Source organism: Hemicordylus capensis, chromosome 13 (genome assembly GCF_027244095.1).
Source record: "Hemicordylus capensis ecotype Gifberg chromosome 13, rHemCap1.1.pri, whole genome shotgun sequence".
NCBI lineage: Eukaryota > Metazoa > Chordata > Lepidosauria > Squamata > Cordylidae > Hemicordylus > Hemicordylus capensis.
This window is the reverse complement of record NC_069669.1, coordinates 19,088,943-19,103,828: the sequence shown is the minus strand read 5'-3', so window position 1 is coordinate 19,103,828 and position 14,886 is coordinate 19,088,943. Positions and strand designations below refer to the sequence as shown.

The 14,886-nt window shown below is 50.2% G+C and overlaps 1 protein-coding gene across 4 annotated transcripts in view; it reads left to right on the top strand.

Moving 5' to 3' along the window:
• MAP2K3 (mitogen-activated protein kinase kinase 3) overlaps positions 1-14,886 on the top strand; it is a 55,622-nt gene that overhangs the window by 29,315 nt on the left and 11,421 nt on the right. For 2 of the 4 annotated variants that reach the window (XM_053276586.1, XM_053276588.1), the window contains exons 2-6: positions 9,641-9,670; positions 10,712-10,775; positions 11,750-11,798; positions 13,143-13,256; positions 13,834-13,953. In XM_053276586.1, coding sequence (XP_053132561.1) covers positions 9,641-9,670; positions 10,712-10,775; positions 11,750-11,798; positions 13,143-13,256; positions 13,834-13,953 — 377 coding nt within the window. The remainder of the gene's footprint in view (positions 1-9,640; positions 9,671-10,711; positions 10,776-11,749; positions 11,799-13,142; positions 13,257-13,833; positions 13,954-14,886) is intronic. The other 2 variants (XM_053276587.1, XM_053276589.1) reach the window with 1 other exon arrangement.

Here is a 14,886-nt window from a genome sequence, read left to right as displayed (position 1 = left end):
GCCTCCAAAGAAGACCTTAAGGTCTGAGTCGGGGTTTATGAGGAACGAACAACTCTGGCCCTGCAGCTGTTTTGGGAGTACAACTGTAGCCCGACATCTTGCAGCAGGGCCGAAGTCCTGCCTCTCTGACGTAAAGGCTGCAACCCTTAAATAACCCTTAAATAACCTATAGAAAGAATCTATAAATAGGTGGCATCATCCCAAAGTTTGTAAACAGCCGATGGTCTGGTGGTCCGTGGCTGGCTGGAATTGCCTCCGGACAAGCAAGTAGGGAAACTTTTAGGAGTGAGCTTGTTTTTGTTTGTTTGTTAGGCTACAAATGATTAACATTTTGGGCTAGAAAACATTCTTTAAGAGGTAGTAATTTTTTCCAGGAATTCTGTGCAAGGCTGCATAACATTCGGGTCACTCAGAGCACCTTCCTTGCAAGGTAAAGCCACAACATCTGGGGCCTTCTGGTTTAGAAAAAAGGTGACGGAGGGGAGAGATTATAGAGCTGGGGTGGGCAAATTTGGTCCTCCAGGGATGCTGGGAGTTGTAGTCGAAAAACAGCTGGAGGGCTAAGTTTGGCCACCCTTGTAGAGGTTTTGGCCACCCTTGTTGTAGAGGTTTATACAATTATGAATGGTGTGGAGGGAGAGAGAGAGATTCTTCTCCGTCTCTCACAACACTAAATCCAGGGGTCACCCCATGAGACTGGTTGCCAGGAACTTTAGGTTGGACAAAAGCAAGTACTTTTTCACAAAGCGCATAATTAATCTGTGGGATTCCCTGCCACTGGATGCAACGATGGCCACCAGCTTGGTTGACTTTAAAAGGGGCTTAGATAAATTCATTGGAGACAGGTCTGCCAATGGCTACTAGTCCTGATAGCTATAGGCTGCAGTTGTAGGGGAGCAGCGTCAGGAGAAGGGCCATGCCTTCATCTCCTGGTTGTGTGGCTTCTCAAGGCATCTGGTGGGCCACTGTGGGAAACTGGCCTACATAGACCTTGGTTCTGATCCAGCAAGGCTGGTCTCAAGTGGGTCCTTTGTCAGTGCAGAAGGTCTGTGTTTCTAAGGCTTGGAAATCCTTCTCGGCATTTGCCCAGCCTCTGCTCCCTGGTTCCCATCGGAATCTGTTGATTTCCTTTTATTCTTCTGGGCATCTGGTGAATGTGCAGTTCCCCCTGGAAGGGGAATTTTAGACTGGCTGGAATCTCCTCCCCCCCCCCCACTGCGGCTCCCCCTTTCTGTGGGTCACCCTCTGCTAGTATTCGGAGACGTGTCAGCTGAGTGTAAATCTGCTGGTGCTATTTTTGTAGCGTCCTTTCACTCCAGCCGGTCTCCAGCCAGCGTGGTGGTACAGCAGAAGCAGGGAAGCCGCAGGCTGGGGAAGCCACCCGAATCTTGGAGCCGCCAGGCGGAAGGTGGACTTACCAGCTCAACCCGTTGGGTTAGGAGGAGGTCACCAAGCGTGCATCTTTCCATGCATGCCGCCTGCTTTTTGCTTGGGATGCTTTTGGGGGCAAGAGGGTGGAGATTGCCATTCCACAGTCATTCCAGCCTGCCCTTTCATCTGGGCCTGTCGTCACAAGGGCCGAGAAGAGATGCATGCTTCCTCATAGGAAGCGGCCTTCTACGGAGTCAGACCCTTGGTCCGTCTAGCGCAGAACTGTCTCCCCAGGCTGGCAGCAATCGCTCTCGGCCCGATCTGGCGATGCAGCCAGGGAGGGAACTCGGAACCTTCTGCACGCAAGCAGCCAGGTCCTCTTCCCAGAGCGGCCCCATCTAAGGCGGGGCTGCACAGATGTTTGGCCCTCCTCCAGATGTTGGGCTACACCCCCCATAATTCCTGACTACCTGCCACCACTGCTCCCTCTAACAGGGATTCCCAGATGTTGTTCACTACAACTCCCAGCACCCCCAAGTGCCGTCACCTTTGGTTGGGGATTCTGGGATTTGTAGTCAACGACATCTGGGAATCACTGTTCGAGGGAACACTGCCTGCCACCCTACCTGTGACTGGGGGGTGATGGGAATTGTAGTCCAAAAACAGCTGGAGGGCCAAAGATTGTACAGCCCTGCCCTAAGGGGAATATCTTACAGTGCTCACGTGTAGTATCCCATCCAAATGCAAACCGGGGTGGCCCCTGCTTAGTAAAAGGGGGGTGAGTTCCTGTCTCAGAGCTGCAAACGAGAAGCTGCTTGAGGTGAGGGCCTGTGCTTTGCAAGCGGTGGAATACGGATTCCGGCCCAGGTTCTGCAACCCAGAGGAATCACATTTTGCTTAAAGCAAGGCACTAGTCCTTATGACTGCGGATTAAAAGGCTGCAGAGTATGTGTCCAGAGATTCAGAAGGCAGTGAAAGAATGGGTGCCTCCAGTGTTTGCTGGGCTGGGCAGCAATGGTTTGCTCCCTATGCATGTGGCCATGCACTGAAATTTTGCAGAGCTGCCGAATACAGGTGCAAAAAACCAACAACCACTCAAGTTCTTAGCCCGCAGGGCTCTGAAGACAGTGTTTGAAAGCACGTAGGAATTGCCTGCTGGAAACGCTGAAGCCGGAGCAGTGGCGGAACAAAATTTGGCAATGGGGTTGGTGGGGGTGGGGAGTGTTTCCACACCCTCTTTGTGCCTTTACGCCTTCCCATGGCCGGCAGTGTTGAATGAGTTCCGCAGAGGAGTAAATGTTGCAGAATCAGTGGCAAGGAAAATGAGCATGGTTTGCAGGTTCCAGAATGTGGCGCAGAACTTAGAAGGCCTGGGTGCAGCATTATAATATTTAGTTTGCATGTGCCTGGAGCACACCCAGCCAAAGAGCTCCGGAGGAAGGCTCAGACACTGGAACGCCACGCAGAGTTGCTGTAGCTTGGGTGTTAAGGGGCTGTGGGGATGAATCCCAAACCAGGATTTCCAGCCAGAGAAAGGCTCCTTGGAGCAAGAGGTTCCTCCAGGGCTAGACGCTGTCAGTTGACCTCTTGGGCCAGTTGGGCAGATCTGGCCACTTTTACCCACGCCTTATTCACGTCACGGCTGGATTACTGTAATGTGCTCTACGTGGGGCTGCCCTTGAAGAATGTTCGGAAACTGCAGCTTGTGCAAAATGCGGCTGCTAGGATTTTATCCGGAGCTGCCCAATGGGATCATATTACACCCGTTTTGAAAGCGCTATGTTGGCTGCCAATTTGGTTCCGGGTCCAGTTCAAGGAATTGATTTCGACTTTTAAAGCGCTTAATGGTTCAGGCCCTGGGTACCTGAGGGACGGCTTGCTCCCAAGGGTTGCTGCCCGCTCGAGGAGGTTGTCTGGCGCGGGGTGGGGGGCTGCAGGGCTCTGCTCTGCGTGCTGACAATGAGGGAGGCCCAGCTGTCATGCATGTGGGGCAGGGCCTTCTCAGTTGCTGCCCCCAAACTTTGGAATTCTCTCCCAGTGGGCATCTGTTCCTTGGTCTCCGTAACACTTTTTAGAAAACAAGTGAAATCTTGGCTTTTTACCTAGGGTTATGTGAGTGTTGTTTTTGTTGCTGTTGCTCTGTTCTGTGGCCCTATTGTGTGTGTGTGTACATTTTTAAACTAGATTTGTATTTTTATATTCCAATTTAATATTTTTCTTGTGTAGCTTTTATCGTCTTATATTGTGATTTAAATGTTTTGTATTTGGGATTGTTTTAATGCAAGGCGGTATAAAAATATAATGATAAATAAATGCAATGAGGATGCATTTGGCCCTAAAAAACAAAACAAAAACCTGCATCCAGAAGATTCACCTGCCTGGCTTCAACTATAGCGCTTTCACATGAGCTGTCCACATGTACACATTCCCTCGAACATGCATGTGGTAGTATGCTGTATGCACCTTGCCTTTGAGGGGGGCCTATATCCAGATTCACGTTCTAAATGAATGCATGTGCACTTCTTCATACAGGCCTTGGGCAGGTGTGCATGCAGTTGACTGTGTCCAGGTGTGTGTGTGTATGTGTGTGTGTGTGTGTGTGTGTGTGTGTGTGTGTGTGTGTGTGTGTGATCATATGCATTCATTTCAAAAGCAAACCTAGGTACAGAGCCCCCTCAGATAGGGAATGTGCTACTGTGCATGTGTTGCAGGATGCAGGGAGAATGTGTCTTGCTGTGCATGTGTTGCAGGATGCAGGGGGCTACTGTGCATGTGTTGCACGATGCAGGGAGGAAGTGTGTTACTTCGCATGCGTTAAATGTAATGTATGAATAATTGCATACACCTGCATATATGCATGCACATATGTGCATGCCTACTGTAGACACAGCATGTACGCTGACCGAAATGTGTGACGACGACTACTACTACTGAATAAGGCTCATGCCTCTTGCCCTCCACCACACTGCAGTCTTTCTCTGCCAAGGCCTGTCAGTGATATTCTGCCTACCTGGACGGGGTTGCATTCACTCTTAAAGTGCAGCTGTGCGGCGTGGGAATGCTGTTGGATCTGGTCTGTGCAGTGCACCCGCTGCTACCCAGACAGAAAGAGCCTTGCTTCTGACGTGCAGGCTAGATTACTTCGCTGCATAGTGCACAGGGCTGTCCTTGAAGACTGTACAGTGGCTTCAGTTCATTCAGAAGAGAGCAGCTAGAATAATAGCTTGTTATGTGCTGGTCATCGGTGTAGCAAGGTGCTTCTTACAAGTATAGGTGGGTTAAATGTAGGTTAGATGTGGGGTACCAAGCCACCTCCCACCCCACGGCTGACGAGGCTGGAAGCCTGCATGGGTTTGGCTTGGCTGGGGACTGTATTTGCCGTATGAGTCGCCCGTGAGTCACCCTGCATGATGAACCACGCGGCTGGTCTGTCTAGTATCGTGCCCCGTAAATCTTTTCATAGCTGAGGTTGTACGTTTTGCACTCCGGTATTCCAAGGGCAAGCAAGTCCTGTTTCGTCCTCTGACTTTAGGCCGACTTCCTTTAGAGAAATGCACAGCTATGTTAGCCTTTTATTTGTTGGCTCTGATCTTCAGGATTTGGAACTTTTTGCCAAATTTAGCAGAATAAATTTGCCCTGTTGGAAAAGTAAAACTGCACTATAACATATAAGCTGCTTTTTCACCCAAGGAAGCATGTTCTGCAATGGGATGGTAGTTCTGGGAGGGCCAAGGAACTCCATGGCATGCCCAGCATATTGCAAATCTTAACTTTCTAGCTTTAGAGACTTCATTGGACATCCAGTGGTGTGGAGTGGTTGGACTCCCAGCCGGGAGACCTGGGTTCGAGTCCTTGCTTAGCCATAGAAGCCCTGTTCACACATCATCCCCAACATGTGTATCCACCCACGCTTGTGGATTTCTATGCATTTACAGCTTCTGTATTTATGCAAATAGAAGATGATTCTGAATTTAAGACGATCCCCTTAAGAATACAGGTAAAGTGCAGATTATATCTATATTTACCCGAATGAAAGTGGACTCTGAATTTTAGACGACCCCAAGATTTAAGTGGCACAGCTGGGAAATGCTTGACGAACAAGCAGAAGGTTGCCGGTTTGAATCCCCATTGGTACTATATCGGGCAGCAGCAATATAGGAAGGTGCAGAAAGGCATCATCTCATTCTGCATGGGAGGAGGCAATGGTCAACCCCTCCTGTATTCTACCAAAGACAACCAAAGGGCTCTGTGGTCGCCAGGAGTCGACACCAACCTGACGACACAACTTTACTTTAAGATTTATAACATCAAATATCCTGGGAAAAGCCTAGTCTGGATTCAGGTAAATACGGCATTCACATGTTACATCCAATGTGCATACAGTAGGTCCATGCAGTCTGCATGCTACTTTTTCGAGGGGGCCCATGTTGAATTTTAAAATGAGTGCAAATAGAGTCATCCACACACAAGCATATGCATGCATACAGATAGCTGTACATGTATACAGTGTAACGTGCGAATAGCCCTAAAGCTCCCTGGGTGACTGTGGGCCAGTCACTCCATAGCCCTGTCCGGACATTACAAAAAAAGAGCAACACTGTACTGCGCATGCGTTGTGGGGTGCAGGGAGGGAGTGTGCTACTGCGCATGCATTGCAGGATGCAGGGAGGGAGTGTGCTACTCCTCATGTGGGATGCAGGGAGGGAGTGTGCTACTGCACATGCGTTGCAAGATGCAGGGAGGGAGTGTGCTACTGTGCATGTGTTACGAGATGCAAGGAGGGAGTGTGCTACTGTGCATGCGTTGTGGAATGCTGGGAGGGAGTGTGCTACTGTGCATGTGCTGTGGGATGCAGGCAGGTTGTAGTGCCCCAAGAGCATACCCCAGAGCCCTGCCCCCCACCCATGGATGCGCTGCAGAGACAAATGCCATAGCCATGAACAGATTCTCTCCATGGTTGTGGGGCTGGGTTGCCCCATTGGTCTGTGACTAAACACCTCTGCATTCCAGTCACAGGCTTCTGAGGGCATCTGCACAGAAGTGGGATTTCAGGATGTGCTGTTGGGATGCTGTGTGTGAGTACGGCATCCTTGCTAGTTTTAGAAAGTCTGAAGAGGGTCTAACTTGCTGTATTTACCTGAATCCAATACTATCCCCCCCCCACTTTTTTGATGTTCGAAATCTGGGGGTCATCTTAAATTCAAAGTCCTCTTCCTTTTGGGTAAGTATAGGTATAGCCTGTATTTTAAGAGGTTCGTCTTAAATTCGGAGTCCTCTCGTATCTGGGTAAATATGGGTACTTCCCAGATCTGAAATGCCTTTGCACACCGACGACTTTAGAAGATGGGCTAAACGTATAACGAATCCCAACTTTAAAGTTGCCCATTCATTTGTAACTTATTTATCATATTTATATATGCCTGATACGTGCACAGGCACTCTTCTAATCTGCTTTGCAGCCGTGCGTGCGTGTATTGGTGTTAAGAGAGAGCGAGAATGTCCAGCCAAAATAAAAACCAACGGGGCCATTTATCCCTCGTGCTTCTGCATGGAAATGCGGAAGAGTCTTCCACTGGAATCTCCTGCAGAGCACTAGGTCAACAGAGCAGCCTCGGAACGCCCGAGACCAAAGTTCCTCTTGGGCCCGACGAGGATTTCTCATCGCCGACTCACACCCTGGGCACCGATTCCCGCTGGTAGCACTGGCTGCCTGTTAATGCAAGCTGCTGCCTGTTGGAACCAGCCTCCGGAAACACGGAAGGGGCACAACGCTGTCTGCATTTGCACAACCTGGGGCGGGGGGGCGGGGGCATTATTCCCCAGACTGAGTCTGCCTGGCCTCTCTCTTCTGTCTTGCTAGGGATGTAGTGACCTCTAGTGGTTAAGGGCAGAAGTGGTCCGGTCCCGCGCGGCTTGCTCGCAGGTGAAAATGGAAAGCAAAAGGACACATTCAGGTGTGACCAGTGTGGTGCATATTCAAAGGCTCCAGTTCCCCCCCACCGTAAGCATGGAAGCAAGTCCCTGGCTCTTGTGTCTAGAGGACATGGGAGGAGAGCTGGTCTTGTGGTAGCAAGCATGACTTGTCCCCTTAGCTAAGCAGGGTCTGCCCTGGTTGCGTGTGAAGGGGAGACTAGAAGTGTGAGCACTGGAAGAGATTCCCCCTCAGGGGATGGAGCTGCTCTGGGAAGAGCATCTAGGAGGTTCCAAGTTCCCTCCTTGGCAGCATCTCCAAGATAGGCCTGAGAGAGATTCCCGCCTGCAACCTTGGAGAAACCGCTGCCAGTCTGTGTAGACAATACTGAACTAGTTGGACCAATGGTCTGACTCAGGATATGGCTGCTTCCTCTCTTCCTATGACTGTAAAATGTTTAGGCCTGCATAGATTTTGGCATGCAATTGTCCTGGCTCATGTCCCGACGAACAAGTTGCTGTGGTTGTGGATGGAGGACCAGAGGAAGGTCCCGACAAGAGGTTGGACTACAACTCCCACCGCCCCCAACAATGGTTGAGGCTGATGGGAGTGGTAGTCCCACAAATCTGGGGACCCGCCCTACATATAGAAGGGCTTTTACCTTGGCACGTTGTAATGCCTTCAGTGGTAGTACTTGGGAAGTTCTGAGAAAGAGCTTGTTCCTGAGAATCTGCTGTTGTGGAAACTGTAGACCGTGTTCTTGTAAACGACATTTTTAAAAATGGTCATATTTGCAGTATTTTTACTATTTTATTGCCACCTCTTCTAGGATGCTCTGAAATGTTTTATGCTACTTGCTGTATTTACCTGAATCCAAGATGAGGTGTCCCCCCCCCCCAGGTTCGGGTCCTCTTCCTTGTGGGCAAACAATATGAACTATACAGTATCTAACCCATATTTTAAAGGGAGTTGTTTTAAATTCAGAGTCCTCTACTGTTTGCTTAAATATAGTATTTGCTTCCCGGACAGAATTTAGGAATTGCCTTTAAGAGAGCTACATTTTGTGCCGTGGCTGCAAACATCAGACAAGAGTGGATTAAAGCTGTGCATTTGGTTACTTTTCACATAAGTTTATTTTAAGTTATTACTATTAGAAATGGATCTTTGGGGGTTTATTGTGTTAAGGGGATATTGACATCAAAGGTGCTGGTGGTTGTGTGTTTAAAAAGTTATTCACGACGTTTGTCTGTACTTCTGCCATCTGATCACCGGCCATAATAATAAAGAGTCGGATTCTGGGGACCCAAGTTTGAGGACTCCGGAGTTAGCTAATTTAAAAAATTTATACCCCACCAGCTTTTGGTAAAGGCAACAACAATAAAATAGGACAGGAAACACCACCTGTGTAGGACAATAGGGACAAAAATTTAAAAGCCATGACAACGATCTATATACCGCTTTTCAACAAAAAGTTCTCAAAGCCACTTGAGAGATTTAAAAAAATATTCTTTTTGGTCCCCTGTCCCAAAAGGGCTCACTGCCTAAAAGCAGCAGCATAGAGCCAGGGGACCCAATGAAAATCAGATTTAAAACGACTCTCTGGAGGGGAGATTTTTGTGAGCTCTCTTGGAACCGAAGGCTCCAGCTGTCTGCATCGAGGCAGCTAACATTTATTTTATTTTATTTTTATTTTATGTACCATATTTTTATACATGCAGCCGGCCTTGAAGTCTAGAGGGCATGCTCTGTGGGCTTTCCTTGGTGTGTCTGGCATGTGGCTCCGGAGATGGGCCAACTTGAGATTCTGCCCACTAGTACCTTACAGTCTGCACCTATGCATTTTGGGGAGCTGGAGGCCATCTCTGCAAGACTTGAGGACTAGAAACTTGCTCTTGCAGATTAGATATTCTTGGAATGATGGATTCTGCACCCCATCCAGATTTCTGCTCTTGGGGATATATACAACTATGACCCCAGGGTGGGAGTTGCACAGGGGGAGAAATATTCTCTAATCACATTGCCAGAGACCACCTCAGCATGTGCTGTTGGAGGTAGTGCTGGTGAGTGGGTATTTCACAAGTCTGAATTTAATCCGTTTTAAAATGGCACCTTCCTAGCATGTGGGTCCTAGGGGAGATTCTTCTGCTGAAGGCATTAAACTCGGTTACATGTGAGACCCTTTCCTGGTTGCTGAGTTTCAGAATTCTGTTAATGATGCCAATAGCTGGGTTGCTCAGTGGGAGGAGGAAAACATAACCAGAACTAAATTAAGTCCTGCCTGCTTTTTATTACAGTCATACAAACTGTGTGTGTCTTTTTCTTTCTCTCTCTCCCCCCCCCTTCCCTCTTCTCTTGAAGATCCAAAAGGATCCTTGGAAAAACACAAAAGTAAGAGATTGCTTGTTCTGGTTTTTTCCCCCCTCTCAAAGCATTTCCTTCTGAAATGGGAATTATTTGCAAGCACGCCTGAAGTTAGGCATTGAAGCCGTTTTGCTCAATAATACAGAGGCACGGAGTTCCTCTGTCAGTGCCCTTTTCCACCTTCAGGGCTTTGGAACCTTCCTCCAGAAGTCCTCTGGGCTTCTTAGGTCACTTCTAGGGGTGTGGGACAGGGTACCATTTTGGTGCTTTGCCTCGGGTGCTTCAATACCACCATAGGAAGCTCCCACATCTGGATGAGTCACAGCCTTGGGCCATCTAGCTCAGTATTGTCTACACTGACTGGCAGCAGCTCCCTGTGGTTTCAGGCAGGAGCCTTTCTCAGCCCTACCTGGAGATGCTGCCAGGGAATGAACGTGGGACTCTCTGCATGTAAAGCAAGCTAGCCTTCCACTGAGCGATGGCTCCGTCCCCTCAGGGATACTTACGACTTATCGTAAGGGATACTTACGATCTTACGATGCTCCTGTGTCGTCTCCCATCCAAGTGTCAATCAGGGCAGACCCTGCTTAGTAAAGGGGACCATTCATGCTTGCTCCCACAAAGCCCGCTCTCCCTATGCATGTTCCTTGTCATTTGGTCTCGTGGCCTAATGAATTCCTTAGCACGGACCCGCCTTGTCCAGAATGTGTTTTGTGGCACCCAGATCATGGACAAGGATTTCGTGCTTGTGCTCCTGATCCCACTCAGACCATGGCCATTAAAATAACTCTGAAACCCTGGTTGGTCTCAAAGCATTTTCTTCTTAAATAGGAGAGATTTGTAAGCATGCCTGCAAATTAGACATGAAGCCTTATTGCCCAATAATACTGAGGCATGGAGTTCCTCTGGCACCACCCCTTTCCATCTTTAGGGCCTTGGAACATTCCACCATAAGTTCTTGGGACTTTTGGGATCACTCCCCAAACCTTTCCCCCTTTTCTCCTCTCAGTTGTTGTTTTGTTTTGTTCCTTTTTAACACATGCATTCTCTCCTTTTTCCCCACCCCAGGGCGAAGGAGGAGGCCGCCCGGCTTAGAGCCCTTCGTCCACAGGCCACAGCCGGCCCCCCCAACGTAAGGCCTGCTCCCTTCTTGATGTGTGTGTTTTAAAAAAACACACAACAGATCTGTAATCTAACACAGGCAAGAAAGAAATCGACAGGTTGTGTAGATCTTTCTTGGCCAAACAAACTTATAAACGGAGAAACCCCCCAAGCAAGCAAGCAAACATAACTAACCATAGTGATGCAAACATCGATTTTCAAGTCATTGTGGTTAAATCCTGGTTCCATATCCTGGTTTGCAAGCCAGGGTTACACCACGGCTCCCACATCTGGATGACACACACAAACCAACCAGCCAGGATTCTTTTGCGCATGAGGTGAAAGGCAGGAGAGAGTGACTAGGCTTGGCTCTTCTTTTGGCTCGCGTTCCCGACCCAGCAAACGATGTCGGTGCGGATCGTCTGATCCGAGACGAGCCAGGGCCTGGAGTACCTTCCTTTAGAGGCAACATCTGTGGCTTTTTAGTTGAGAAGGCAACTCGGGGTAAGACATGGCAGAAGTCTGTAAAATCTTGCATGGTGTGCAGAGGGTGGGTGAAGAGAAAATCTTCAAGCTCTCTCACAGCACTAGAACCAGGGGTTCTATGAAACTTCATGAAACTGATTCCCAGGGAGTTTAGAACTGACCAAAGGAAGTACTTTTTAATTATAACCTATGAAACTCTCTGCCACAAGACCTGCTGATGGCCATGAGCTTGGATGGCTTTAAATGGGGCTTGCACAAATTCATGGAGGACAGGGCTATCAGTGGCTACTGATTGTGACAGCTGTCGGCTATCTCCAGGCTCAGAGGCAGGATGCCTCTGAATACCAGTTGTAGGGGAGCAGCAGCAGGAGGGAGGGCAGGCCCTCACCTCTTGCCTGTGGGCTTCTCAACGCCGTCTGGTGGGCCACTTTGGGAAAGGTGGGCCCCATCCAGCAGGGATGTTCTTAACCATATTTGATTGGCCTGCAAGTTGATGCTCCGTTTCTGTTTCCCTTGCAGACCTCCCAGAAACCTAGATTCCAGGACGTTTATAACCGTTGGAGATAAAGTAGGTTGTACTTCTTATTCTATAGTTTGCTTCAAGTGCTTTTCAAAAATCGCCCACGCTCCATCGGTACCTGGATAGGCTATGCACATGATACGGATTCTTACCTAGGGATTGTTCCTCATCTCCCCTCAGTTCCGGACCTTCCTTTGACTCGACCGTTGTGGCAGGAGATGATGCGAATTGTAGTCTGCCAACAGCTGCCGAGCCCAGGGGCGTAACAAGGCTGGAGTGGGCCCAGAGGCAAAATTTTAAAATGGGCCCCTCGCTGATACACACACACACTTCACATGTGACTTGCCTCTGGGGGGGCCCTCAAGGCGTGGGGGCCCCCAGGCAGCCACCTCCCCTTGCCTAATAGTAGTTACGCCCCTGGCCGAGCCTCTGGCTGGTCCTGGAATAGGATCTTGATATAGGTGAGGGATCCACAAATTTAGGCTTAGCTGACTAGCCAGCTATGATTTCTGGTTGCCACCAGTCAGCTCTCTTCTCTCGGATCCTTTTCTGGCTTAGAAGAGAAGTGGATCTTTTCTCATTTTGCACTCCTCCTGCTCAGAAAGGATTCCTGCTGCTTCTTGCATTCTCAAAAATGGCATCGGAGATGAGGCCCCTGGGAAGGAGACCGTTGTGGTGTTGGGCGTCCTGCTCGCCAGAGGGCTGGGGGTGCTCACCACTGGCGAGCTGGCAGGTGGATTTGTAGATGCTTGCTAATGGTCCAAAATGGTTACCAGCAAACTTTGTAGTAATTGTCTCAGTTATTCTTATAAGGAACCCATTTTGTTGCCGTCCTAAAACCCCACATTTTGGGACTGGGGAGACAGCATGAGTGACTTGATTAAGGCCCCCCAGAAGGTTCATAATTGGATTTAAATCTGAAACGGGGCAGGGGGCTTCTGGCTCTGGGAAGAGCATCTGCATGCTTGCATGGAGAAGGTTCCAAGATCCCTCGCTGGCAGCATCTCCAAGATAGGGCTGAGAGAGACTCTTGCCTGTAACCTTGGAGAAGACGCTGCCGGTCTGGGTAGACAATACTGAGCTAGATGGACCAAGGGTCTGACTCCGTATATTGCGGCTTCCTATGAGTTTCCAATGCACAAGCCATCACATCTCTCTGGCCCTCACTTGCCCTTGGCAAGTAATGGTCATCTCTTGCTATTTTGCCTCTGGATGATATTGTAAACTCATTTTCTTGCTGGATGTTAATGAATGCTGAGGTGGCCTTAATCACGGAGTCGGTGGGTATGGATGCAGGTCACAATCTGGTCTGCTGCCTCATAGCACAAATCTTTCAGATGTCTAATTTCTTGCTTTCTTGTGTGTCTCCTCCCCTCCCCCCGCTCCCAACAGAATTTTGAAGTAGAAGCTGACGATTTAGTGAGCGTTTTGGAGTTGGGGAGAGGTGCTTACGGAGTGGTGGAGAAAGTATGGCACGAGAAAAGCAAAACCACCATGGCCGTGAAGGTAACAGCCACACCAAAGTACTGAGTTCTGTTGACGGAGTGTGAGAGAGCCTTGGGCTGCAGCCCAGTGGGAAAGTACTGTATCTGCTTTGCATGCAGAAGGTCCCAGCTTCAATCCCTGGCAGCGTCTCCAGGTAGGGTTGGGAAAGACCCCTGCCTGAAACCTTGGAGAGCTGCTGCCAGTCAGAGTAGACAGTACTGAGCTAGATGGGCCAAGGGTCTGACTCGGTGGAAGGCAGTGCCGAATGTTAATTTAAAGTGTGTGGAGGGGCCATAGGTCAACGGAAGAGCTTCTGTTTTACATGCAGGAGGTCCCAGGTTCAATCCCTGGCAGCATCTCCAGGTAGGGCTGGGGAAAACCCATCTGGGGAGCTGCTGCCAGTCAGAGTAGACAGTACTGAGCTAGATGGACCCGTGATCTGACTCTGTTTGGCAGCTTTATATCCATTTGGAAAAGGGAGAGGCATGAGTAACTGGGGCCCTCTACACGATTCTTGGGTGCCTGGTACGCTCACTGGTGGTCTGAAAAGCATTAACGTTGCGTCTTGTGGCTCCCTCGTCTGCTCTCCCCGACACAGAGAATCCGCGCCACTGTGAACACTCAGGAGCAAAAGAGGCTGCTGATGGATTTGGACATCTCCATGCGGACGGTCGACTGCTTCTACACCGTCACTTTCTACGGCGCCCTTTTCAGGGAGGTACGTGAGCACCAGGGGACCCAGGCCCACAGCGGCTGCTCCCTGACTGCACAGGCTGTGGCTGAAAGGGGCAACGGGGTTCTCAGCCATTCAGGGACCACGCTTGGGGGGGTGGGGGACACACGGGGGCGGGGCGTTGTTCCCAGGTGTGGTGAACGCTGCCTGCCTCGGAGATCCTAGCCCTCTTCAGAAGTTTTAGGGAGTGCCGATGCGCTCGCAGTTGCAGCTCCTAAAGTGGGGAGGAAGTCCCGCCCAGGAGTCCTCCCTTCCCCGCTCTGGCTGGGTGCTCACGGTTACAGCTCCCAAAGCAGGCAGGAAGTCCCGCCCTGAAACTATCCCCTCCCCCTCTAGCTGGGCAGGAAGTCCCGCCCAGGAGCCATCCTTTTCCCCCTCCCGCTTGGGCGCTCATGGTTACAGCTCCCCAAACAGGGAGGACGTCCCACCCCTGAACCATCCTGTCTCCAGCTGGGCCCTCGTGGTTACCACCACTCTCTGAATAGTCTGAAGGGGAGGGAAGGGCTCTTACTGTGATGGCCGGCCTGTCTGTGAGCAGCAGCCCCGGGCGGTCCAGGTTGCTGCTCCTGGAAGGACCAGCCATCACCGTTACGGCCCTTCCCCACCCCAGACAAATGCCGCCGTAACCAGGAGTGCCTTGCTGGAGGAGCTTCTGGGCGGGACTTCCTCCCTTCTTTGGAAGCTGTAACTGTGAGCCCGGTGGGTGGCGCCCACTTATATCTGAAGCGAGCTTCCACCTCCGTTTGGGTGTTGTTCCGGTACAGAATCTATGAGCCAGTGAGGAGGCGGAGCCACAGCGCATGCAGGGGGTGGGGCTTGCCAGTGAGCGCTCATGAACATACCGTCCATGTTGGGCCCGCCAGTACGGCGTCTCTGTGCGCGCACGTTTTTTGCTGTCTGCTGGGGAGTTTTCGTTCC